This window comes from Lampetra fluviatilis, chromosome 41 (genome assembly GCF_964198595.1).
Source record: "Lampetra fluviatilis chromosome 41, kcLamFluv1.1, whole genome shotgun sequence".
Lineage (NCBI taxonomy): Eukaryota > Metazoa > Chordata > Hyperoartia > Petromyzontiformes > Petromyzontidae > Lampetra > Lampetra fluviatilis.
In genome coordinates this window covers 7391170-7418552 of record NC_136315.1, presented here as the reverse complement: position 1 = coordinate 7418552, position 27383 = coordinate 7391170, and the positions used below count along the sequence as shown (strand labels likewise).

Genomic DNA, 27383 nt, shown 5'->3' with positions numbered 1-27383 from the left:
CACGGCCCACAAGGAGTCGCTAGACCATTATCACGAGTCCGGATCAATTGAAGAATCCCCTTCTTGCTTTTATTAACTCTTATTTTTGCCGCCTCGTCCGTGATTGCTCCTCATTTGTTGTCTCAGTTTGACAGTTTTGTTCACACCATTAGCCTAAATGTAACAGGTTATCAATTGCATATACTTTGCATGAACTGTAAATTACAAACAGATTTAATTCATGCATTGTATGTGTAAGAATTGGCCGTAATGGATGCATCGTTGCAGATCTTGTGACATCATTCTGCACGGGTCTTTCTCATGCAGGCCTGCTAACAGTGTGACATTGAGGCTAGCGGCCTTGTATCGGGCAACATTAAGTTGAAGAATCAAATGGATTTAATGGGCCAGGAATAAACATTAACTGCTGTGCAGTCTTTCCAGCTGTGTTAAGTAAATGGCATCGATAACCCTCGTAGCTTCGTCTACTCGAGAATTTGGTTGGCAAAGGGGCTCTGGGATGTAAAAACTGTATTTGTGGTCATGTATTACCTAATACGTATTCATTCAGCACTTGCGATGTGTACCTCGCATGACTCAATCGTGTCGAGAGGATATGATTCGAGCCGTTCAATATGACCGTACACGCGCGTAATATTCTGCAATAAAGAGGTGGCTATGCCGGGCAGTGTGTCGAATTCCAGCGATCCTGTGGTTTGGGAGCAGGGTTGGTGGACCGTGAACATTTTTGTGAAACTACAAAACCCTTGCAGGCTGTGGGGGTGGTCAGGCGATTATAGTACAGCAAGAGTGTTCGTGAAACTCGGTGCAAAATTATTTTCCATTATCACCTCGCAGCATATATGCGGGTTTTCTCCTGGTGTTTCGGCTTTCCTGTCTCCCACACAAAAACCAATACAACAAAAAAGGACTTGACATAACGTCCTAAGGACATCTGACCAGAGTGGAAGAGTAACCCAAGTTACCCTCTCAAGGTGCTTCTTCGAGCGAGGTGTTCTCTGGGGGTTCCTCTAGCGGAGGCCCCCCTCTACCAGCAAGCGGCGTGAGCTGGCCGCATATCTGCCCTTACCAAATGCAGGACCCTCCTGAAAACGTATTGAGACTCAGCGAGGCTTTCCTGGATATAAATAAATAATTAAGAGCAGCGATGTATTACCGCAACACTTGATTCATTACGTAATTCAATGCGACTTACATAAGCTGAATTAGCTGCAAAGGCTCGCGTTGAATTTGACATTTTCCACAGACCAGTCATTGCCTTCCCTGTCTCACTCGAAACGAATAGGTGCTGAGTATGGTGGATCTCTTCCCAGTAACAAGTGCTGTTTGTGTTTGCCTTAGCAACACACCAGGCACAGAGAGGGGAGTGAGCCAGAGCTCGGGTGCACACACGCAGAAGAGCGCGACTGCCAGCGATTGTGCTGGGCCTGCTATCGGGCAGACGCTGCTGTTTGCGCTGTACAACTTTGTGTTTGTGTTCGTAAATTAAACATTAACCCCGCTTGGGTTGCTTGTCTCATGCCAGCCTGGTTTTTTTTCTTTCGTCCCCCGAGCGTCAAACACGGCGAAAGCGAGAGGGGAGAGCGCTCGCCGACGACTGAGCCCGCCCGCCAGCTCGCCCGCATGGCTGCCTGGCTGATTAATGAGTTGTTTTAAAAGGATCGGGTTTACCTTGCTCATTTTCTGTCAGTCGCAAGAGTGGAAACATCATCCTGATCCTGTCAACGGGGTACGGCATTTGCGGATGTCTCTTGCGCACGCCTGTGGCATGGCATGCTGAGCTCTGTTTTCTCGTGCTCTGGTTGAACAACAAGAGGACCTTGTGGCAGTTTGCTGTAGGATAAAAAAACGGCGCGGCGGACGAAGGGAAAAGTCTTATTTATTAAGCTATAACGCTACGTCAACTTCACTGCTGCATCGCAAGAAAAGGGCCTCTGTGACGAGCGTGTCAAGGTGCAAGACGTGTCCGTTGTGGTGGATGCGAGTCTCTAGTTTGAAGTCTCGTGATTTGTTTTTGTTGCTGAAATTGGGATCTCTAAGTAAAAATGGTGTTAACAACTGTTTAACAATAACAATCTGTTCAAAATAGTGTCTTTGGAATAAAGTATGTATTAAAAAAAAACACTTATATTGTCTACCGCTAACACCATCTGTTGGATTTGTAAAGTGTCTCAAAGCATACAAATTAGTTCAAGATTGAGAGGAATCATAGACACCAGCATAGGACAGCTTTTTTTGTTTTGATTATAATTATACAAGTTAGGATACAATTAGCGAGAACAAGCCATAACTGTCGCAGATAGTAAACACAACACGCACTCGGTGCATAATTGCAATCGGCGCAGTGCACTCCGGGCAATATGAAGCTGAACTCTCTCGGCTTCTTCGACATCGGCTCGTTCTTCGGGAAGATCTTCAAATCGCCACCCCAGCAGAATGCGGCAGGGAAGAGCGGCAAACCCAGCGTGGGCCCTCCTCCTCCGGCGCCATCCCTCTCCGACTCATCTCCTGGCCTCTCATCGGCGCTCTCCGCAAAGGGCATTTTCGGCCGAGCGCCTGCACGGCAATCGTCCGCCAAGCAGCTCGCGGCGCCGGGTGGCTCGCAGGCGGCGGCCGGCTCCCCGATCGCCGCTCGGCTCGGCACTCAGGACCAACTGCATGGCGCCAGCAGCAGCAGCCCATCGAGCAGCCCATCGCAGATCAGCACAGCGGGGATCATGGCCGGTGGTGGCGGCAGCCCAGCAATGGTGTGGCCGGCGTCGGGCGCCAACACTGTGTCGACTTTGTCGCCGGCGGCCGCGTCCCAGCATCAGCAGCAGCAGCAGAGGTTGTCGCCGAGGTTCGCGCGCCCGGCGAGTGTGGGGGCCCGTGCCGAGGCACACGGGGGCTCGGACCGCTTCCTGGTGACGGTGGGGATCGGCAGGGCCCCCCCTCTACCGTTGCCGCCGTACGGTCTGCCCGACATCCATGAGGAGGACTTCCTGCCGCGAATGTACGAGCAGCAGCAGCAGCATCATCATCAGCAGCAGCATCAGCAACAGCGGCACATACATGACAGGTCAGGCAACCCTATGACATGCTGTGTATGCCCATAGGTGTGGGAACACACGGGCAAGGAGGACGGCTTTCTCCTGTCCACCTTTTGTGTGCAAGCCATACGCTGTGTCCTCTCAATCAATTGCCTCCATTGGTCTCCTTTGTTGCTTGGCATGGGTGCCCATAGCTACTTCGTGTTCGGCCCCTTGTCAATACACTGCTGAATGACGGCCACCCCACGTGGTGTTGGGCATGTGGCGTTGTTTGACCATACTTCACTGCGATGGTCATGGTCAGTGCGGGTTGTTAAAGGCAGACGTTATTCGGGAGAGGTTCAGATATTGCTCGTTACTCATGTTAGCCACGACTGGGAATTTAAATCTATTCGACCACTGTGCCACCACTCAATCGACCCCCGCCCCCCGATAGCCACTTTCCCCCTGCAAATCTAAAAATAATTTTCCCATGCGCCTATGTATATCTGTTAAATGCGAAAACACCCACTTGAATGTTTTTGTACAGAAACACGCGTTCATCATTTTAAGTTCATTCATTGTGAATGGATCTATACAGTCCCACTCGTCGGAGCAGTGGGAGATCTCAAATTGTTACATTGGAAGCAAACTAAATTTACGCTTAAATTGCATGGTACATTTTGTATGTTCGTGGATATGAGGACATTGTGGATGATTTAGAAAAGTATTTTGCCAGTCAAAATAAATTTGGTCAAAATAGTTTTTCAATGCACACACTTTTATTTGCACTCAAAAGTAGAAAAATATATAATTTGACCCCATAATTGATCAAATTTTATGTGCTGAACATAAGTGGGTGGCTTGCATCAAGCAAATTAAACAAATCGAAAGGAAGCCACCCACTTATATTCAGGAAATAAAATTTGATTAATTCTGGGGTCAAAGTAATGTTTTTTCTACTTTTGAGTGCAAATTAAAGTGCGTGCATTGAAAAACTAGGATTTTACTTGTTTTTTTTTCGTGAAAACTTTTAACTATTTAACGACTTTTATTTCATCAGGTAAGGCCCACTAGAGCCATACAGTATAGCTCTTTTTCAGAAGCAACCTGGATACATGATGGCCAAATGAAGTGGCTTATCATGTGGAAATGTATCAGAGCCAAATACTCAAAGCACATGTTTCTAAATGTTGGGGAGAAACCAAAGGACCTGGAAAAAAATCCATGCGACCCATGGGCAAAACATGTAAACTCCGAATATACATGTGTCAGTGTCAGGATCGAACCCACAACCTCCTGTATACCAGGGAAGGTAGTTAACTGTTAAGAACAGCAGCACTATAACCTTCACCACCTATGAACAAATCACCTGGGCTTGGAATGCAGCCGTTTTGGTTGGACTTCGAAAGCCATGCAGATGTTGAGCCTGGACAGTGCCTGGATGGGTGCCCACCATGCACTTACAGGTTTTCATAGGGCTGCGGGGAGCCACGTGTTTACGTCCAGTTGTACTATACTTCAATGCAGCCCACCTTTACCAATCCGCACTGACCAGCCGGGGTGGCGTATGTTCAAACGGCCTCCACAACCAGCTCGGCATTTGGAGGCCCTCATCCAGCGGTGGATTGACAAAGGGCTCTGTGCTTCTACGGGCATTGTGCGGCGCTCATCTCCACCAGTGGAAATTCCACATTCCCATGGTAGGGACCAGCTTTAACAACCACTGACGACTTCGCATTAATTGGTACCTATTTTATGACCCTGTAGAGATGGCAATGATGGCTTGCCTAGGTTAACCGTTGACCCTACAATAAACGAAAGCATGCGCATTGCTATACAATAACAGTCTACGTAATGAAAGGTTGATAGCATGAAGGAGGGCGATTATAATTAGAATAACGATCCCCGATTGAAAAGTAGCGAATTGACATTTATAACAAGGCGATACGTATAAAGTGTTTCATTGGCATATTTGTGATCATTAATTACTGTATGGAAGACGGTAAGACGCATATCGACTGGAATGCTGTAACAATGCTCGCATATGCACAGCAGTGCATATCGCGACACCATATTCAAAGTGCACAGATTTTGCACTTTAATTTAAAGGATTTATATCAACAAACATCATTAGAAAATGTTATCAATCAAAATAGGGATAACATTACGGCATTTAATTCTAAAAACATGATCACGATTCTCACCTGCTCGCTCAACTTGAGCCATAACCATCTTGCCCCTCAGCGCATCGGAACGGGCATCACAAAGCAAACGATAATATTACTTATTAAGATTATAACTCTAAAATTATTTTGGCAATAGCAAGAGTGGTCATTATTATTGTAAGCGTTGATCTCGCGCTAACAGGGAACCACAGCGGCCGCTACGGCGCCATGCCGAGTGGCGATATAAGCGCCACTTTCATTGGTCAGAGGCTCCTGAACAGCTGCTCTGATTGGACGAGACGTTTGCCCTCGTAGCTGGGCGCGACCATTCGAGATTTCATAAAAGGGGGGAGGGGGGGCCAAATGTCGGGGTATTAAAATTAAGTAAAAAATATGAATAGCCCAGGATCGGCGGTGCCTGGACCGGTTTATTTTTTTTAATGAAATCTAGAATTGCCACGCGAGACGAGTATGTGTCGAAAATTTCAGCTCGTTAGACTTCGTAGATCCGAAGATATTAATCGTCAAAAAATTTGAAAGAATTTAAACGGGCAACACGGCAAGTTCAATAAAGTGTGTAAAAACTAAGAAATGTAATAATCTTTAAGTTGTACTTGTTTTTAAAGCCACGTGTTTTCGTACAACCGCTTAATCATACTCGCGCGACAAAGTTCTGTTCACTGAATCGCATTATATCCATTTTGCATGCGCGTTATATAAAAATGTGTTCCCCAATACATGAATCGCGTTATATCCTATTGGCGTTATGAAAACATGCGCCGTTTTAGGAGAACGACCGTACTTGACCCCATGCAAATCAGTGTGGGTCGGTGAAGGTGAATATAATTGACTTTGGAGCTTAATACAGTTACAGCAAGGGTTTTTATTTCCCTCCGATCAGCTGAAAACGTAGCCCTGCAGCAGCCTACAGCACCTGTGTGTGTTTTTTTTACGCATGGTGATGGTCATCCATCCACACGCTATCCGGGCTCCAACCTCAGGCCTCCGAGATCCGATGAGATCAAATGCACTCTTGAGTGATTTGGTAAGAGGCTCATAACACGCGAAAGTAAATTTGTACAAGCTTACTTACGGCAATAAGCACAGAAGGGTTACACACTGAGCACTTGTACCTATAGTTAAGTCTCTTCGGCAAGGCGTTACTCTTTAACCACTACCACCGTGCCCATTTATACCAGCAGCATGCATGACAACAGCACAGGCGATTGACAGATTCGCGTGTGGTGGGGTAGAGTGTGGGTATGCCCACCATCTTCCAAGACGCCTGCTCAGCGTGTCAAGAGTCGGCCAAATTAACCGCTTAGTGGAGGGGAGCGGTGGGATCTTCAGTGCCCCCATCTACTGGAGGCACTTCCGCCAGCAGTGGTGTGAGCAAGTAACAGAAATGCTGCATCCACCTTTACTTTTTCACTCGGAGGCCCGAATATTATTGGCAAGGAGCAGCCACCCGTGAACAATGTGGCTGGCGCTTAAAAATAAGGCGGCGGCGGCGGCAGCAGCCCGTTGCAAATTGTGGGGGATTGGCAGTCGCTTAGCGATGCGTGTGACGTTTCTAAAAACCCGGCGGCCTGAAGTGCAGGAGTAATGCGAGGATGGTGCAGATTTAACCTGTGTACCCTGATCCGACTTACACGCGTAATCCCCACAGTCCCAAAATTCTTACAAAAAGGTAATTGAATTCTTTAGCTCAATACCCATACACACACACACTTTAGTAACTTTAGGAGTTTTTTTCCTTTAAGTAGCCTCATCATTGTTGGGCAACTGCTGAAGGGATCCATTAAAAGGCCCTCTGCTTTAAAAACACACAAATAACGAGCCTTAGAATAAAAGGGCTCTGCAGCGAGCATGACTTCCTTCGTGAAACCTGCCAGCCTGTTTGCCTTGCTCCCCAATAAAGTGTGATTTGTTTTAACGGTGCTGATAAAGGTTAAACAAGTCTGTGCTTGCAAGTCCTGCGGTTGATGCCCAGAGTTGTTCTTGTTTATTTAAGACGAAGCGTTTCCCGTTGGGGCTCCACCAAGCCGTCGGTCGGTGTTGTGGTCGGCCGTGGCTTGCGTGGCGTTGGTGTTGACGTTTGGCGTCGGTGTTTGGCGTAGCATTGGTGGTTGGGTGGCTTTGGCGAGCAATCGTGGCTCTCATGGTGATGGGAACGCAACACGTATTTTCATGCCACCCCATCAGCCCGTGTCACGACTTAACCGCGTCGAGCCAGCGTTGGGATAGGCGGCTCTGTCCGTTAGCAAGTGCGATACGACAACGTGACACTTGTGGCAATAAGCGCCCCCCCCCCCCCCCCCGAGTGAAAATATAAATGAAATAACGAACGATTCATTGGGTTGAGGTGTTGATATGAGATCGCTCATTAGGTACATCATTCAGCAAGGAGGTTCAGAATAAATATAGGAAGGAACCCCACGTTATATTCTTGGTTCTTTCAGTAAAGTCACGTACGGAAGGGAAATATATTGTTTTCTATTTTTATTATTTCCCTTCTACGTGACTTTACCGAAAGAACCAAGAATATGAATCCCTGCAGTCACGAAAGCTTTAAATCAAAATTGAACCCCACGTTATTAAATAGTTCCAAATACCCATATATGTGTACTGTATTTTATGTGTTTAGCGGTGGTTTTAAACTCGGTGACCCGAGTTTGATTCTCAAACGTGGCTAACACAGTGGCGAGTAATATCTGAATCGGTCCTGGCCACCCCCTGCCCCTTCACCAACTCGCACGGACCGTTGTGGTGAAATGTGAAATGGAACAACATGATATTTTGATTTAAAGCTTTCGGGACTGCAGGGATTCATATTCTTGGTTCTTTCGGTAAAGTCATGTAGAAGGGAAATAATAAAATAATAAAAATAATACAAAATAAAATTCTCACGACGTTTCGACTGCAACACAAGCAATCATCATCAGGTGTGAAATCCACAACAAGAAAATTTGAAAATAACAATTTATTGTTGTGGATTTCACACCTGATGATGATTGCTTGTGTTGCAGTCGAAACGTCGTGAAAATTGTATTGTTTTATATATTTTTATTATTTTATTATTTCCCTTCTACGTGACTTTACCGAAAGAACCAAGAATATGGAACAACATTGCCAATACAGCATAGCGAGGCCTTCACCCAGTAGTGGATTGAAAAAGAACTGTCCAGTATCTGGGAAACCATCGGCATCGATGTGTTCACCCGCTGAAGCAAGCACTGGGCAGTGCTCATCACTGTTCACAATCGTTAGCTTCAAGTACGACCTCAGTGCATTACGCATTGTTTTGAATGCAGTTCAGTACAACGCCACACATCCGCCTATACCTCGGTCGCCAGCGAGTCGGAGATGCCACGTGGTTCTGTGCAAGTGCGTTTATTAAGAACCACGACAGATCTTTTGATGAGAGAATTATACTCATTTATAATCGTTTGTCAGAGAAAACGCACCATAACAGCAGACTATTAGAGTCAGTTCTTTCTCCATGGGATGCATAACCGAGTAGACAATAATTTTGTACTCTAAAAAAATTACGTGTGCACCTTTTGGATAGCTGCTCCTAATTGCAGTGCGAGTGGGGAAAAGCTCTCCTAATGTGTACGCAATTCTTACTTAATAATTAAGGTTCCTTTATAATCCATGCTTGTGGCCGGACGTGAACCTGCGCATTGGAAAGGAGACCCACACCGCTTAATATACCATCACCAATTGTTACTTGATATCGTGCCAAACACAAGCAGACAATACTTATCATTAGACCTCCTTTGCCAGTACCAAAATATAATAATAGGGTTTTTCACCTTTTTTCTGGCAACAAAACTGAAACACTTTTTACAAGAATTCATGTCTGCATTAACCACAATACTTGCAGTCAAAATGCAAAAAAAAACACGCTATGATAATATATGCATTGTCCTTGAAACTGATTGGTCCACACCAAGGGACGGCTTTCTTTTGAGCCTCGACCCAATTGGTTCTCTTTTGGCGTCCTCTGGTCGAGCACCAATTGGGTCGAGGCTCAAAAGAAAGCCGTCCCTTGGTGTGGACCAATCAGTTTCAAGGACAATGCATATATTATCATAGTATGTTTTTTATTTGAATTTTTACTGCAAGTATTGTGGTTAATGCAGACATGAATCCTTGTAAAAAGGTTTCAGTTTTGTTGCCAGAAAAAAAGGGAAAAAACCCTTTTATTATCAGAAAATACTCCTTCACATATCTGTACGTCGTTAGAATCACAAAACCATTCCCAAACGACCAATATCGTTATATAGACCCACATTTGTGCATGTGTAACGAATGTCACCATAACAATCATAATAATTCACTGCCCTGTATCATGTCACTGCTAAATAGAGGACTCCCCCAGCCACATCAACCTTGTGGGGTATGTTTGACCATACTTCACTGCACTGGTTAATGTGGGTTAGAGAAGTGGGACCCATAGCCAACATCACCCACCATGGATGTTCGCCGTAGCTGCAAATTGAGCTCATGTTGCCGAGTTCACAGTGCGATCCGCTAACCACTGCATGCTGCTCATAATTAAAATTAAATATTTTTTAAAAGATGTAGTTTGTTGAAGCTAAACGACCTTTATGCATACTGTAATAATGGTGTTAAATCTGACACAACCAAAGCTTTTGCCTTATTTGTACTAAAGGTTTATGTAAAAGTGGCATGGCATATCAGGAACATAAATAGACCAAGACCTTATAGCTCACTAAAACTCGTATTTGCTAATGAGGCACAATAACAAAGATTTAAACACGGTTTACTATATGTTATAAGTAAACTAATATAAGAGTGATTTTTTTTAAATACTAGCCCCAAGTTTCTTCATAAAACATTCATGCGTTGCATAACTCATGTTTGTTTGTTGTAGTACAGAATTAGACTGATGGCCTTAATCTAAGTGTTCTTGTGGTTGTTGTTTGACTTGCATCTCACTGGGATTTTTGCACAGCGTTGGTGTACGGTGCTTTTTTTCTGGAAGATTTTGCAGTTTTTTCCTGGATTTTTCTGTTTGCGCATTGTCACTTTAAGATGTTTTCTTGTTCATGTTTTTGTCTTTTGTTTGTTGCGGTTGCACCAGATTCAAGAGCCGAATGGCTCACAGGGCTATACCTAATAAATGCAACTGATAGGTTGTGTATAAAAGGAAGCATTTCACAACAGCCCTGTGCTGCTGGAATATAACCTATATGTAATGAGGAACGGCATATTAATTCCCTCTGCACATTTAAGAGCTCACAAGTACAGCTCGTTCCAAAGATCAGTCTGTTCCCCCCCCCCCCATATCTCACGGTCAGCATGTGCCCTTACCACCAAATATATGTGATCAGCGATGCATGCGAGTGTTAACAGACGTAGGAATATCCCATCGTTATTTCATTGCATCGATGGGCGACAGATCCTAGTTCAAAATTGGTGAACGGTGAAAGGCTCCGTTACATGCGGGTGGGTGGGACGACCCCAATCTTATTCTCGCCCACTCTGTTCTGGTGACCGTGGCACCCGTGACCTCTGGAGTAGATCCCGCTGGGAAAGTTTGTTTTGAGGTCGTCGCCTCGCTGCGATCATTTGAAACGGAGGGGACAACGGGTTCTGCTGAATCACCTCGCTTGTTTGTAGACTGCAGGTGGAAGTGTGGCCATGAAGGGGGACCCGGTGCTGTGCCTGTGTGCTTTTTTCACACACTGTTCCATTCGTGAATGCGTGCGTGTGTGTGTCTGTCTCTGTGTGTGTGTGCCTGAGTCGGGGAGCGGTAGTGTAGTTGTTAGCGCGCTGCGCTACGAACCTGGCGACCCGAGTTCGAATCCCGCTCACGGTCAACACCAGTGACGATTATCTGAACTCATCCTAGGCCTCCCCTGAGGTCACCTCGGCCTCAAAAAAGTACCTCGTGCGATGTGTAAACATCGCCACTGGGGAGACAAAGGTGGCCAGTCGTGGTCCTTGCCACACCAACCACTCATGCACCGAGTTGGCCTTCATGGGTGCATGCTAACAGCACTTGACCCAACAGTCTGTGTAGGCTACCCTCTGACGTCGTGTTGTTATTCATTTGTATGGTGAGTGGTGGCGTAGTGTTTAACATGCTGCAATACGATCCCTATGAACCAGATTAGATTCCCACCCATGTACAACACCAGTGGCAAATGGAATCGGAACCTGCTGGTGGCCTCCACTTGGTTGACTTCAAACAATCATACTTGGCAATCATAAAAAATGGGGACACTAAAGCAGCCAGGCGTAGTGCTGGCCGCATCAATCCCTTGTGCACCATCCTTTGTGTAGGTGCTTGTCCAAGTACTGTACTCATCTCTTCCAAGTTGTATGGAACCATTGTCTCGCGTGTTATTCCGGCGTACTGTACAGGTTTCCCTCACGTTATGCGGGTTCGGTTTGCGCGATTTTGCGTGCATTGTGGCGAACCTATTTCTATCCATAATTCGTTGTATGCGCTGATTGCACTATGCGGTCGGACGTCGGACAATATTGTTTGTGAACTGTGTACGCTACTTGGCAGGCAACTGTCTCGTGCGGTTTCGCTGTGTGCGCCCTTTTTTGGGAACGCATCTACTACTCCGTAAAGCAAGGGAAACCTGTAATATGTTTTAGTTTTACAGTGCACAGTGGTAGCGTGTTTTCCGCTTATTGCATAGGGTCAAGGTTCGAATCCTGAGTCCATCTTGGGGGAGGGCCAGGACTGCTTCAAATATTCGCCGTCACTGTTATTGGTAGTGAGCAGGAATCGAATCCCAAGTCGCCAGGTTCGTAGCGCAGTGCGCTAACCACTAATGCTACCGCTCACCCTATTTATACGCAAAAACAAAGATCCCGATTTTAGCCTTGACACACTGTTAAAGTAAGTGCTGTTAGCGAGCACCTATGAAGGCCGGCACGGTATACGAGGGGTAGGGTGGTCAGCACCACGCTCGGCCGCTTTCGTCTCCAGCGGTAATGTGGGCACATCGTACCAGGTACTTATCAAAGGCTGAGTCAACCTCGGAGAGACTCAACACTAATTCAGATAATCGTCACTTGTGTTGGCCATGAGCGGGAATCGAAATTGGCTCGGTGGGGCTTGTCGCTCAGCTCGCTAACCGCTGCACTACCGCTTCTCCCCCCTCCACTTACGCGCACACACACACACATGCGCGCATGCGAACACACACCAGCTTCAGAGCCCCACATTCGGCGTCCCCCGTCCTCGGTCGGTGCGCCCGGGCGTGCCGCTTATTGTGGCAGATCATTTTCACGAGCACGCCCCGCCAGTCGTAACGTGACAAGTGCGCCGGGGAGAGCGTGCGCTTGATGGGATCTGTCAACACGGCTGCCCACTCGTGGGAAACGGCACACACGGAGAGAGAAAAAAACACCCATCTCACTGTACGAGTTATTTGCGTTTGATAAATATAATTCATGAGTGCACTTGGAATTTGGCTTCTCCACATACACAATATTGCGTATGCGAACCCAGCGACTCGGGTTCAATTCCCACTCACGGCCACTACCAGTGACTATTATCTGAACGTCCTCGTGTGCCATGCCGGCCCTCCTAGGTGCTCACTTGCAGCACTTTCCCCAGCAGTTTGTTTAGGTTACATGGGGATTTTTTAGTCTGTCTTTTTGATATTTGTGCCAATGATTGGCATAGTGGGGAGCACAGATGGTGCATCTGTCAGTCATCGGTGGCGAGAGGGTGGCCTCAGTGCCTGGTACGCAGGAGGTCGTGGGTTCGATCCTGACTCCGACACCTGTATATTTGGAGTTTGCATGTTCTGCCCGTAGTTGCATGGATTGGATTTTTCTCTGGGTCGTCGGGGTTTTCCCTCCACATTTAGAAACGTCCGTTTATTGTATTTGGCTGCTATAAATGTCCACATGATAAGCCACTTCGTTGAGCTGTCATTTGTGGCCAGGTCGCTCCTGAAAAAGAGCTACATAGTTCAGTGGGCCTTTCCTGGTAAAACAAATCTTTAGTTTCTCAGTTAAACCATCACATCTACGTCTCTCCTGTGACCTTTTTCGCCAGCGAGTTTTCACATGGCCTCAGAGTGCACCTCACCTGGCACCCGTGCAATGGCGATGTCTTCACTTTGTGGCGAAAAAGCAGCCCTGTCTAGATTTGACACCAGCCTTAACTGAGTACGTAGTGCGGTGTGTGAACATCAACACTGGAAAGACAAAGGCGGCCAGGCGTGGTGCTGGTCATACCACCCCTTCGTACACCTAAGCAGGCTTAATAGGTGCTGGGGAACAGCACTTACGTCAACAGTTTGTATGGCTACGGGGAGGGGGGGGCATCTTTAGCTTTGTGTTTTGGTATGTGTGTATTTTTGTATATACGTGTGGGTATGTATTTACATGTGTGCATATGCGTGTGTGTACGTCCTGTGGGGGTTTGTTGCCCCACTGTAGCTATGGAGAAGAGGCCTGTAATGCAGCCGCTACCACTGTTTGTTTATTACGTTGTGCATTCTTTGGCTCCTGTGCAACGTAAAATACCACAATAGTCAACAGCACGTGCAATAACACTTAATGTTCACAATACAATAGCACATGGTATTCTTGGTTTCATTAACACATGCTATCTATTGATACATGAGAACATGAAATGTACAGGTGTATACTAGCATACGCATTTGCACAAAGACAAATATTCCCCGTATAGACATAAACTTTTGGAGCAAGTGCTGTTACCGAGCACCATTTAAAGTCCGGCATGGCACACAAGGGCGTGGGTGGCCAGCACAACGCTCAGCCGCCTTTGTCTTCCTACTAGAAATGTTTACACATTCCATGAGGTACTCATTTGCTAAGGTTGAGTCGGCTTAGGGGAGGCCAAGGACCACTTCAGGTGATCATCACTGGTTTTGGCTTTTGAGTCGGAATCCAATTCGGGTTGTCATGTTTATTCGCACAGCGCGCTAACCACTACACCAACGCACGGGCCACATTGGCGCACCCAATGTACAGATACATTGCACACGCAATAATGCACGGGTGCATTAGCACAAACAATGCACAGTCCAGTAACACCTCTGATCGTGGAAAGAGCCTTTCTGGTCATGGGGGATTCCGGAATATGGGAAATATTAAATAATTATAAAAATTGTACGGTACTTTTTTTTGCTTATTTATTTTTATTAATTTGAACCTATCGACGTGACTTTACCGAAAGACCCAAAGAACATGAATTCCTGCAGTCACGAAAGCCATAAGTCAAGATTTACATTTGAATTGCATTTCTTTTTAGTAAAACAAATCTAAATTACTTCATGATTAACGCTTATTAACAATTAACTAATTTACTAAATGTTTGCTATTTTACATTTTTCAATTGAGTAACGAAGCATCACGACTGCACAGTTTCACCTTGAGTCGCCCTCCTGACGATGAATGCCCGCGGTTCTCTGGACGCAAAAGGTTGAAATTTTTTTCAAGCGCTTGAACAACTTGTCTTGTTTATTTTTAAATGTAGACGTTGTGTGGCTCTATTTTTGCAAATGGATACCTGAAAAAAAATGCTGCATTGCATTCATGTCAGTACAACGCATGGTCCTTGAGCAAATTTCAGCCTTCTGTCAATCCCCTGCTGAATGAAGGCCTCCCGAAGCGACGTTGGTCAATGGGACTGTTTGATCACAGTTCACCGTACCTGTCGGTGGGGATAGGTAAAGGGGAGGTATCCAGGGCCGGTTCAGATATCGCTGTCCAATGTTGGTGGCTGTCGCCCGGAATTGGACTGTTAGGTCGACGGGTTCATAGCACAGTACGTAATGTATGTTGAACTTATTTCGCACCCTACGTAGCCAACCCTATGCTAGGTGTAGGTATTTGAAAAATGCATCGTCTTCCTTCACACCATACGTAAAACAGATTTTTGTGATTAGTTTGTCCTTCCCCCGCATCTCCGATTAGTACGGTTGGCTACGTATGGTGTGAAAGACGTTCTTCATACACACATATGTAGCCAACCGTGCTAATCCAACCCCATAACAGTTGTAGGTATTCCCAAAATGCATCGTCTTACCATGGGTGCCGATGTCTCTTCTAAATGCATAACAGTGCCCGGTAAGGACCTGTGGATTCTAATGTGGATTGGTGGGGGAAACGGACGCAGGTGAGGGTTGATGCCTTGCAATGGGTGTCTATTTGTTGTTTGAACATCTTAATACCTTTGTTATTGCCAGAAAGGATGAAAGCCTGTCCTTTATTTTGCATCGGTGAGGGTTTTATCACACCCAGCCACCCAGCCACCGGCTCCGCATTTTAATCAGACCTTGATATTCAACCTTTCACGGCCCGAAAGCCATGCGTGAGAGCTTGCACGATGCCTCCTCAATTATTTCACCAAAGTTGTGCCATGAAATGTATAATTTAGTAAATTGATAAACCGCCACCCACTCCCCCTCTAATCCGTAGGTCGTATCCTGTTGTGCATTTTGGGTCACGCAGCGCTGAATGGCTCCGGTGTCGTGTTGCGAATTGCGGCAATCAACAGCGGTCTTGGCAACTTGGCTCCCATCGCGGCAGCTTGCACGCGGTACCGCCGCCCCTGTGCCAGACTGCCTGTGACTAATTGCCCCTGTAATGTTAGCGGCCGCTTGATGGCTTCGATGGGGTCGATTTGGGGCTCAATGAGGGCTGCAGGCGGATGTCGGCGAAGCGGCCAGATGCTGTGCAACAGAGCCGTGCTTGCTCCGACGGCTTCCCAGGTCCATAGTGAGTCGTGACAATGTCTTTTTGAATGTTGATTCGATTCAAGTAAAGCAATACCCTTTGGGGGAATTCAATACATTCGTGCTTTAGGTGTGTTTCTGTTTGGGGGTCGCCGCGATGGCGAGATGTTAACTGCTTCGCCTGGTATACAGGAGATTGTGGGTTCGATCCCAACCCTGACGATGCCTGTATATTTGGATTTGAAGCTTTCGTGATTGCAAGGATTCATATTCTTAGGTTTTTTTCGGTAAAGTCACGTAGGTAAAACATCAAAATAAATAAAAATAAAATAAAACAAAAATCCGAAACGTCGTGATTTTTGTTTTATTTTATTTTTATTAATTTTGATGTTTTACCTACGTGACTTTACCGAAAAAACCTAAGAATATGTATATTTGGAGTTTGCATGGTTCTCCCCGTGGTCACGTGGATGTTTCTCCAGGTCCTCCGGTTTTTTCCTCCACATTAAGAGAAACATGCGTTTATAATATTTGGCTGCTAGAAATTTCCACTTGATAAGCCACTTTATTGTATCGTAATGTATGGCCAAGTTGCTTACGAAAAAGAGATAAATAGCTCAGTGGGTCTTACTTGGTAAAATAAATAAAAAGTTTAGTTTAGGTTATGTTTTGGATTAAATTATTGTCCAATTAGACGAGTTTATATCACTTATAGGTAAATGTGGCACCCTTTCAGACTTTATGTTAAAGGCGTTTATTAATGAAGTTTATGTGATCGTGATTTAGTGGTGATGATTTGATAATTAACATGCTAATCTCTCACATTAACATGCTGATCTCTCACATTAACATACTAATCTCTCACATTAACATAGCCACACTCGCCGTGAAGGATGCTCGGTGATCTTGCGTTGACATGCTAATCTCTTATTATTTGGTTCTTTCGGTTAAGTCACGTCTAAAGATAAAATAATAAATTAAATTAAATAATAGAATACGACGTTTCGATTGCAACACAAGCAATCATCATCAGGTATAATGAAATAGCGACATAATATCTAACCAGAAAACTATAGACAGACATATTAGCAGACAGATATCACAAGATACATACATAGCGAGAGCAACACAGGTGACAGAGAGGGGTGATCGTCTCTGTGGGGTGGCCTTAAATAGACAGAGGGGGGGCGGAGGCAGAGAGAGGGAGGGGGGTTAGAAAAAATTAGCATATCAATGAGTGGTCCAAAAGAAAACGCTTTTGGACCATATCAATGAGTGTTGCAATCGAAACGTCGTATTCTATTATTTAATTTAATTTATTATTTTATCTTTAGACGTGACTTAACCGAAAGAACCAAATAATAATTCCTGCAGTCACGAAAGTTCTAAAATTAAGAATGCTAATCTCTGCCTGGCAGCCCATTGATTGGTGGAAAGCCCACCACCGTCTCCGCGGTCGCTACCCACCACTTGCATTGGCATTGGCTGCTGACATTTGGGCTATGCCCATTTCAAACCTTTATAAGCAGTTGTCTTTAGAAGCTAACCCCCCTTTTCCTGATGACGACCGCTTGTGTTGCGATCGAAACGTCGTAGTTTTTTGTTATTTTCTTTTAACCTCTCTACGTGATTTTACCAAAAGACCCAAAGAATATGATTATTTGATAATTCACTGGTCAACACACTTTTTCTGGCATAAGGTATTCCAACGGTTTTAAGGTAATTTTGGGGTGCTGATTCCAAATCTGGCTTCAGTTTTTGTCTATCACATCAGGTTTTTGAGATATCAAATATTGCATTTTCAATAAAAACTGCAGAAGAAAAATATTAAATAAATGTGGATATCTACATAAAATTATATTATAAACCCACTATCCTAAAAATACAGCACCATATTTTAACACTAAAGCAGTCACTGACTCGCAACAACTTGCAATCATAAGTGACAGTTAATTTCGGGTAAAATCAATGAAATGGGGTATGCCGATAGCATAAAAATGAGATGTGATAGAGCAAATCTGAGATCAGATTTTGAATCAGCACCCTGAAATTAGTCTTAAACAGCTGCAAAAGTCCAGGCCATAACAAAAAAGTTGTTGTTGACCAGTATAATCGGAGAGAACGGTGGCACATTGATTAGTGCACTGCACTGTGAACCCGGCGTACATCAGTGCCGCCGGGTGATATTTGCACCGGTCCTGACAACTCCACATCGGCAACCCACACTGACCACTCAAGATATTACTTCCCTAATGTGTGGTCAAGCAAGCCATGACGGAATGAATGACAAAAGGCCTGTAAATGAATATGATGATGTGAATGACCTAGGTAAAGCTAGTTCATTGTCATTTTGTACGTTTCCTGCGCCCGGTGAGATGCTGCCGTTGCGTGACGCTTTGCACACTGGGCTCCCAGAAGTTGCCGGTTCAACTTCACCTTTTCGGTGCGGCAGTTAAAAAAATGGCGCAAGTTTTCTTAGATCTTAAATCTCCTCTGCCTCTTGTCCACGCAACAGTATCTATATTCTTGGTTCTTTCGGTAAAGTCACGTAGAAGGGAAATAATAAAATAATATTGTTTAATATTTATATTATTTTATTATTTCCCTTCTACGTGCCTTTACCGAAAGAACCAAGAATATGAATCCCTGCAGTCACGAAAGCTTTAAATAAAAATTTAACAGTATCCATGTTTACGCCACAATTAGCCGATCGCCTGTGGTGGGATACAGTGTGGGGATGGGGGGGGTGGCTACTAAGACTTCTTCCAAGACGTCTGGCCATCGTGGAAGAGTAGGCCAATCACCCTCTATTAGAGGTCCTATCTGCCAGCAGTGGCGTAAGCAATTGCTTACCACCTCTCTCTCGAGGAGCCTCCTCCAGTGGAGGCCCCTCTGCCTCCTGCCCTCACCGGCTGTGAGTAAGCTTCACTGCAAGGTTTGCACCTTACCTCTCCGCAGGTCTATTCTGATATTCGGCTAGCTCCTAGTAGTGGGCCAGATGGAGCCGGTGATGTCTGTGCTATCTCAGCGCTCACGTCTCACCCGTTGGCACCGACGGACGAGGGTGTTTCTCCGTTGCCAAACAACGCGTCGGGCTTTCGTGAGTACGCGAAAGATAACACGACCCGCTTGTGCCACCAATCAAGCCCTGTCCCTCCCCTCTCCTCATTATAGTGGAGTAGGAGGGGGAGACCAAGCAAAGATGCCCTTTCAAATAATCAGCTTGTCAAGGTGACAGAGTGGGCCACAGGGCTAACAGCCATCGCAGAGTGTGCACAAAGGGACAGAGAGGGCAGTTGAGGTAGCTGCCCTCCTCTCGCCAACATTTTGATCGTGAGGGCAAGTTACATCCTGTGCCCCCCTCCCCCCCCCCCATTAACTTTTATGGCCCCTCTTGGCTACTCAACATGGACCCCAATGGTTATTTGCATGCTGTGCCCCCCCCCCCCCGATTAGCTTCCATGGAACCCCTTGGCTTCTCAAAATGGGTCGTAATGGCTATTTACACCCCATGTCAGAATTGTTCCTACACACCTGTCTCAGGATTTTGAGCCACAAATGTAGAGAACTTAGACCCCGCATGATGCTTTAGAGTAAAGTATTGTCTTGGGTAGTGAGTTGTCAGTCTCAGCTGAATGTCCAATGCCTGCCTGAAATGGCGCTTGCTTATCACTCGCCACTGATGTTTGCCATGGCAGAGAATGGAACTCAGGTCTTTGAGCTCATCCTGTGGTGCGTTACCCACTTTGCCACCACCCCTGCACCCAAAGCATCATATACACAGAGGAAAACCTCACCTCCTGCATAGATAAGAAGACGTACTTCTAGAGTGTGATGTGTCAGTCTGAATAAACGGTCAGATGGTGGGGTAGTCTTACTGTCGATCTGCAAGGTTTGTGTTCCCTTTTTGAGTGGCTTTGCCACGGCCGATGCTCTACAATGGACGCACCCTGCACAGCTGGAGCACACGGTCATCGACAGGCAGAAATCCAAAAACCTTGCCGCAGGAGTATCCCAGCAACGCCTGCGGATTACTTCGCCCGTGTTGCCCGCTATCGCCTAATTGTATTCCTGACTGAGCAGCGGTAGCTGTGCGTGGTGTCCTTTCCGTTGTTGTGCACCCGCTGAGCCGTAACGCAGAGTGCTTGTAATGAGGCCCTCCTTCCCTGTGACTCACCGTGCCTACCGCGTGTAACGCAGGCTTCCCTGCCGGCGTTAATCACAAGTCTCTATGTGCCATCGTTGCACCCGCTTCTGTGTGGCGGCTGAAATGTTCACGGCTGTCCCTGCGTTTTGAGCGTTTTTGATTCCCCGACTCCACCCACCTCTTTCTTGATTCCGTTATTGGCATCTTGTACACATGCCTCCGGAGTTCACTTGTGCTTTAGTGCATTGTTTCTTGTATTTCATCACCATCATCATCATCAGCCATGGTCAATCCACTGCTGGATGATAGCACTCCCAAGCTGCCACCACCTCTCACAATTGTGCAATTAAATATTATTACAGAAGATGTCTTCAAGCTGATCCAGCTTGCGTCGTTGCCTGATGTCTGCGAAGTTTTCAGTAGCGGTAGAATTATATGTCACTGCTGGAAGAAGATTACCGTGCTATATTCCCTGTTTTATACACCTTTAGCAGGCCACACGTTTACACACAGCTCAGCGTCATGCATTATAGAGTAGCTCTTGCAGTGACACAAGTGACTGAGCGCAATAAAATTATAAACACGGTGATAACGCAGATCAAACATTTTTCCCCACTGATACCCGATTGTTGCGGCTAGGACGCTTATAGTGATGGATACATATCGGTTGTGGGCTGTGCTGGCTGGCGAGCCACGTTTGGCCACTAGCCGTGAAGAAATGAAGTCGTAGGCCATATGCGGCCCCTGGGATGTATGTCCCCCCCCCCACCCTTGCCTGCCCTTTCGAATGCGTACAAAACCTTTCCATACGCACAGACCTCACCTATAAACCCCATAATTCGCCGGACACATTGCGGGGCGTGTGATTGTGCGCCCACGCTCTCTCCCATGTGCGGTGCAACACGAGACATCCGAGGCATGAGGCGCGCATCGCGACCTCGCCGACATTACCAGATTGTGTGTCCGAAAATTATTTCCGCGCATTAAAATTACATTTTAATAATGCAAAATGTGCCATTGTGCGTCGGTATAATGCCCTCGTCAGTGGCGTGACGGGCGCATTGTATGAAATTGGCGCTCGCCGCGAGGCCGACACTTTTGACACAAAGCAGAACGCGCGGGACGGGATTAATCGGAGCAGGACCTGGCACCCAAGCGACAGGTTGCCTTTGACGGGCACGGGAGCCGTGCTCGGCGTATTGCGGTGCTTATTATTATTTAAGTGAGGCTTTAAATGGGTGGGTGTGGTCGTAGTGCCGTGCGCGCGTCGCTCACGGCACGCTGGGGTAGATCTGCGTTGAAGCCACGTGTTGAGCAGTTAAGAGCGGACCTGTGCACTGTTAGGACTGTTGACTGATCAACCGATGAATTCGGCTCTTGTAGTACGTAAAAGCTCTGTCTAATGTAGTATCTCTCTGTGTGTGGTGCAGTGTGTGATGTATGCTCTGCGTCTACGCATGATTACATTTCAGCTTAACCTGCTGTGATGCAGAAATGTGATATTGAATAAAAATATAACTAATTTACCCAGGACAAAAATAATATGATTTTATACGACAGATACGATATAATGTAATTTTATGACAAACATCAGTTCCTTGTCTCTGCAACACGCTATCCAAGGGAAAAAGAAAAATATAAATTTTATGTAAAGATCGCAATATCCGTCTGAAAAAAAAAAATTCAACCGAATTTTCTAAAACGCATTTAAATTATTTCACGATATCCTCATTACAGAGTTGATCATTTGTTTTCAATCATTCGGAGAGATAGTCATGCAAGTTGTAAAAATGTAAGTAAAGCCCGTTCACAGAGAAAGCTTCACCATGATGCACGTGGTTGGTGAATGCCTCTGAAAGACCAAGCGTCTGTGCGTCTGCATGCGGAGGGGCGACGTTGGAAGTGCCTTTGCCGCTCAATTGGCTCCGCACCTCTCGTCCGAAGCGTCTGTGGGAAGGGCGACTGAAAACAACCGATTCCGCGCTCCAGAGCAAGGGGCATCCCTTGAAGGACAAAAGCCTGGAATAAATAAAACGGGACGGCAGCAAGCGATAAGAAGCAACAACGCAAGAACCAGTGGCTGCCGCTTTGCTATTGTCCCGACGAAGAATAGCGGCCAAGCGTGGCATCGCAGCTTTGCGGAGGCTTCTTCGCTGCGAAGGGCGTAGACGGAGGAGAGGCAGTGGCGGAGAGAGAGAGAGGAGGTGGCGGCGGCGGCAACGGCAAGGGGTATTTCCCCCGGCGGCGCACGCGTCATGCGTGCCCACGCCATCCCCTGCAGGTGGATGATGGTGATCGGGTGAGTGACGCCTCGGGTTCAAGGTAACCCTCGGGTATCCCGGGCAAGAGCACCGGCATCGGCAGTGGCCTCCGTTGTGACGCACGCACGCGCGTGCCACGAGCGTCCGGGGACATTGAAGGATGCTCCTGGGGTGTGATGAGCTCGCAACAGCTCAGCGTTTCTTGTCTGCGGTCCTGCCTGCTCCGCTGGTTAGTTCCACCAGCTCGACTACGGCAGTCACGCGGGGGTGCTGCACTCGTTGGGCTGGTGCTTGAACGTGCCGCGATTTTGATCGCGCGTCCTGATCTCGTTTGCCGCACCCCTTGCAAGGTGGCGCCAGCCCTGTTATTACGCTCGCCACAGAATCGTACGATTTCACATCTGGAAAATTAAATTTCAGATCGCGGGGCGGTTTGTTTTGTTCTCTCAACAGTCGTTGAGGGTGGTCTAAATTTTGGTTGTGTTGTTCACAACTGAGAAGCTGTTAAGCTTGACAGCTTGCGTTGTATTGCGGTATGATCACGCGGCATGCGTTATCCTTAATGTACAATGTAACAATGTAACAATTGGCATGTTATTGTGTGATGCTAACTACTGGTCGGTTTCGCTTGCGCGCGTTTTGTTCAGTTGCGGAATGTGTAAGCTGCAGCTGATTGCAGATGTAAGCCGATTTGAAATGAATGGAGGGAAATTCAGACTGTGATGCTGTTTCAGGTCGATAAGTCACATGCAGAACCAGTGGAATTGTTTTGGGGTTTGCTCACATCCTTCATGCTCATTCTTCATTGACTAAGATGAATGCTGCTAAACTTTTGAGTGGTAAACTGAGCCACGGGTTCAAAAGTGCATGCGGTGAAAATGAATTTGTCCTTGTCTATGTCAACATTCATTCTCAAGCCGCGATCGATGCATGCGGCACCGGGTTCCATCACTTGGGAGTACATACTACACACACTGGGTTCCATCACTTGGGAGTACATACTACACACACTGGGTTCCATCACTTGGGAGTACATACTACACACACTGGGTTCCATCACTTGGGAGTACATACTACACACACTGGGTTCCATCACATGGGAGTACATACACAACCTGCGTAATTTAACAACACGTTCATAACAATGACAGAATTTTCACAAAAGCAGTTAATTTCCAATCTTATTGCTGCATAATAAAAAATAAACTTAAACCAATGCAACACGAAGAATAATTATGGAAATATCGATTCATCTAAATATTATTTGGGCCAATGGCCAAAACATTTCGTGTTATATATTTTTATTTTATTTTCAAGGCAGATTTTTGTCGTTGAATACTTGTTGTTCGGCAATGTTTTGGAAGCCTTTGCAAAAGTGCCCTTTTGATGAATGACCTTATTACTTTGTTATAATTACATTGGAGTATGCTTGCATGTATGCACGCATACAAATATTATTTAAACCAGACAACACCTGTTTTGATATAATACAAAACTATAATGTCGACCAAGTTAACAAAATCCATATGATACAAAATATACACGGTCGGTCTTATGGTAACGAAATTACGGTATTGTACAACACAACGAATGAACACAACACATTTGTCAATAACACATGTACTAATGATGCCTGTAAATGTTAATAGCACATGGACTCATGTAAGATTTGCTATTTTGTGCTTGTGCAACACTGGCAATGCAGTATCACGGTGTTTTCGTTTAATATTCACAATAGAAAACTTGAATATCACGTGGGCTGTACTGCCATCTAAATCTATACCCAGCAAGTTGGTGTGATATATAGATATAACACTAAGTTAAAGGTCACCTTTTGGCCAAATGCCCTTCTTCATGGCACAGTAAAAAAAAAACATGCCATGAAGATGGGCCCTTTCCCAAAACATCGCCATTATATAAATTTATTTTAAGGCTGTGTTAGGTTTTGTTAATTGTGCTTGTGCACCACTGTCATTGCAGCATCACCAAATAATGTGTTTGATTACAGGCGGTCCATCTTCAACGAAAGGCTAAATCAAACCTAGAATGCGGCGCTACGAGATACAGAACTTTACTTTTGTCCAATTTATTATTAAAACACGATTAAAAGGTAAAAAAAATGCTTTGAATGTTGACCTGATGAAGAAAAAAAAATAAATCTTAATTATAATAAAGTTGTGCGCATCCCCCACTCATGGGAAGCCAGAATATTTTTTTTCTCATTTATTAATACTCGGCTCGGTGCAGCTGCATGGTCGTTCACCGCGGAGTGAAAGCGGCCCGCGGCGGGCATTGTGAGTTGGGAATTATGGCTGTGAAAGGCCTGAATGACGCATGTAAATTCGACCTTTTCGGTGGGGGGGGGGGGCGGAAAGGAAGGAATCTCCGCTTTGTTCGGAGAGACAGGCGGCGGAAATTTGCAGCTTCTTGGCCCAAAATTCAGCCACGGAGTTACATCGCCAACCTTTCCTCAGTTTTCGCGGGCTGCATGTGAATCGAGGGCATCTTTTGAATCCACACACGGCGCAGCAGAAAAAGTGTCCAAGACAGCAGCATCAGCATCCTTTTTTTGTAAATCCTAGGGTCGCCCTAGCCAGAAAGCCACATCTCATTGCTCAGAAAATGCTGTGTGTGTTTGGTGTTTGGGCATGCAGCCATCACTGACCATAATTTCTCATGGGATATTTTCTGGGTTCGCCCAACCCCGAGCACACTGGGAACCCTGTTGCGTCGTGAGGGATTGCGACGGCTTGGCGAGGCCTCCATTCAGCAGTGGATTGATGATGGCAGACCAAATGTTGATGATGCTTCACAAATTTTTGAAACTAGAATATATTGTTTCAAGACTTTAAGCGATTACCGCAAAACAACAAATCCAAAAATCTGTTGCAGAGACACCCAGTGCATGTCTCAGCAGGATAAGGTTTAATCCCAACCCTGACGCCTGTATATTTGTAGTTTGCATGTTTTTGTCCAGGTACCCCGGTTTTTCTCTCCACATTTAGAAACATGCTTTTAGAGTAATTGTCTGCGCTAAATTTGCACATGTTAAGCTACTTTGTTAAACTATCATTTGTGGCCAGGTCGCTTCTGAAAAAGAGTTATACAGCTCAGTGGGCCTTGCCTTGGTATATATGTTAAACATCTTTCACACCGTACGTAGCCAATCGTGCTAATTTGAGGTGCGGGCTTACCTGGTGAAATAAAAAATCGTTTTAGACAAGTCGCGGTTTCCTTTACCAGCCATCCCCTCGGAAAGCGAGTGGGCCTGTTAACCCACAGCCTGTGTGTTGCAGACCAATGCCCTTCTCACATCGGACTCCCACGGCTCATTGCAATTGAGTGCCGCCCACTGTTGTTTTTCTGCGTAGCCGGGGGCTGGCACGCGGTGGGGTGGACCAACCGCCCCTGCCAGAGCCGGCTGGGAATGCCCTGCCGCTCGCCTTCAGCCAGCACATGCAGCATGCCATCTCTGCGTACAACCGGTACGCTGCGCATCTCACGACCGTGCCTGTAACGTAGGCATGTTGAACTTCTTTCGCACCGTACGTAGCCAACCGTGTTGGGGAAGGACAACGATAAGGACAACCATGAACGACATTGTAGGAGATGGCGAGATGCAACAACTACCGTGCTGTATAATTCACGTAAATGCCTGTTGCACTGAATGAAACTATACCAAGTCTGATTTCTAAAACCAAGTAGGATTGTTTACAAGGAGAGTATACATAAACTGCGGACATCTCTGAAAAAGAGCTTCATAGCTCATCCTATTTCTTCAGGATAAATACACATTCTGATTCTGAAACATACCAATTTTTATTAATTGCCCACCCTTAAATCTCGTGCAGAGTGATAAAGGATATCCAGTCATCGTACTCGCAACACCACATTGGCATTTAATAAAATACTCAACACATTGGCCAATAACCCTGTGGCCTTGAGAGGAAAAAATATATATTTGGTGACGTTTTGGGCAATGGGGCCCTCCTTCATAGCGTATAAATAGATAATCCAGAGAGAGTGGGACAATACGAGTTGGAGACTGCACTTTACACCATGTGACCTGATCAGAATTACATTTTGTAATGTTTCCTAATGGACAGTTTTAAATATTAACACGTGAACACTTGACCTATTAATAGTAAATAAGGAACAGACAAACCTTCAGTATTCAAAATATATGACCCGAAAAATACTAATTATGGCTATTAACCCTTTCCCGTTCAGAGACATCTGCAAGTTGCAGGGTGGATCCCGTCCACCGCTGAATCTCGGAACGCGCAAGCGGTCAGCGTAAATTTAATTTAGAGAGCCGTAGCGCCGTTGTGTTTTAAGACATTGTACTCACCGCAGATAACCGTAGTGACATGACCACACTCTATGATAGCTTGCGCCAATCTGTGCCAGACTCCCTCCCGCATGGCCTTGTGGGAGCCTGGGTATCGATAAAGTAATTTTATTTTAGCTTTTCTTCCAATTCCTTTCTGATGACGTACATCCACGTACGTGTACATCATCAGAACAGAACCGGAATAAAAACTGATGACGTAGACATACGTCATCTGAATGGGAACGGATTAATAGGTGCTTGCCGACAGCGCTTGCGTCCACCACCACAGTCTGCGAGGCAACGTGGGGGAGGTGTTTGCTTGTTTCCTCGTGGCAGCAGTTCCTCGCTGGAATCCAGCGAATCGAGCGGGAACACGACGCCCACGGAGCTTGACAAGTCGTGGTCGGCCATCCACAGCGACACCACCTGCCCGTCCACCGAGCAGTCGTCCCTCTTCTCCTGGGGAGACGACGTACGTGTGTGTGTGTGTGTCTGTGCTTGAGTGTTAGTGTAAGAGGAGGCTCGTGAAGGACGCTACTGGTCGCCCTCAAACAACGGAGGGCAGAGACGCAACGTTCACAACAACGGGAGGAGCGCCGGGCATCTAAAATGCAGCAAGTTGGCACAGTAGGGGGCACAGCTGGTGCAGCTGCCAGTCATCTCAGTCAGTCAACTCATGGGACCTGGGTCTGTCCCGTGACCTGTCAGCGAGCCTTCAACACTTTACTTGGCCTCATAGTGCACCTGGCCTGGCACA

The 27383-nt window shown here is 46.1% G+C and overlaps 1 protein-coding gene across 3 annotated transcripts in view; it reads left to right on the top strand.

Moving 5' to 3' along the window:
* The first annotated feature begins 1390 nt into the window (after positions 1 to 1390).
* LOC144946501 (protein FAM149B1-like) overlaps positions 1391 to 27383 on the top strand; it is a 53548-nt gene continuing 27555 nt past the window's right edge. The window contains exons 1-3 of one of the 3 annotated variants that reach the window (XM_078875437.1): positions 1391 to 3058; positions 25665 to 25778; positions 26963 to 27098. In XM_078875437.1, coding sequence (XP_078731563.1) covers positions 2361 to 3058; positions 25665 to 25778; positions 26963 to 27098 — 948 coding nt within the window. In that variant the 5' untranslated portion in view covers positions 1391 to 2360. The remainder of the gene's footprint in view (positions 3059 to 25664; positions 25779 to 26962; positions 27099 to 27383) is intronic. The other 2 variants (XM_078875436.1, XM_078875435.1) reach the window with 2 other exon arrangements.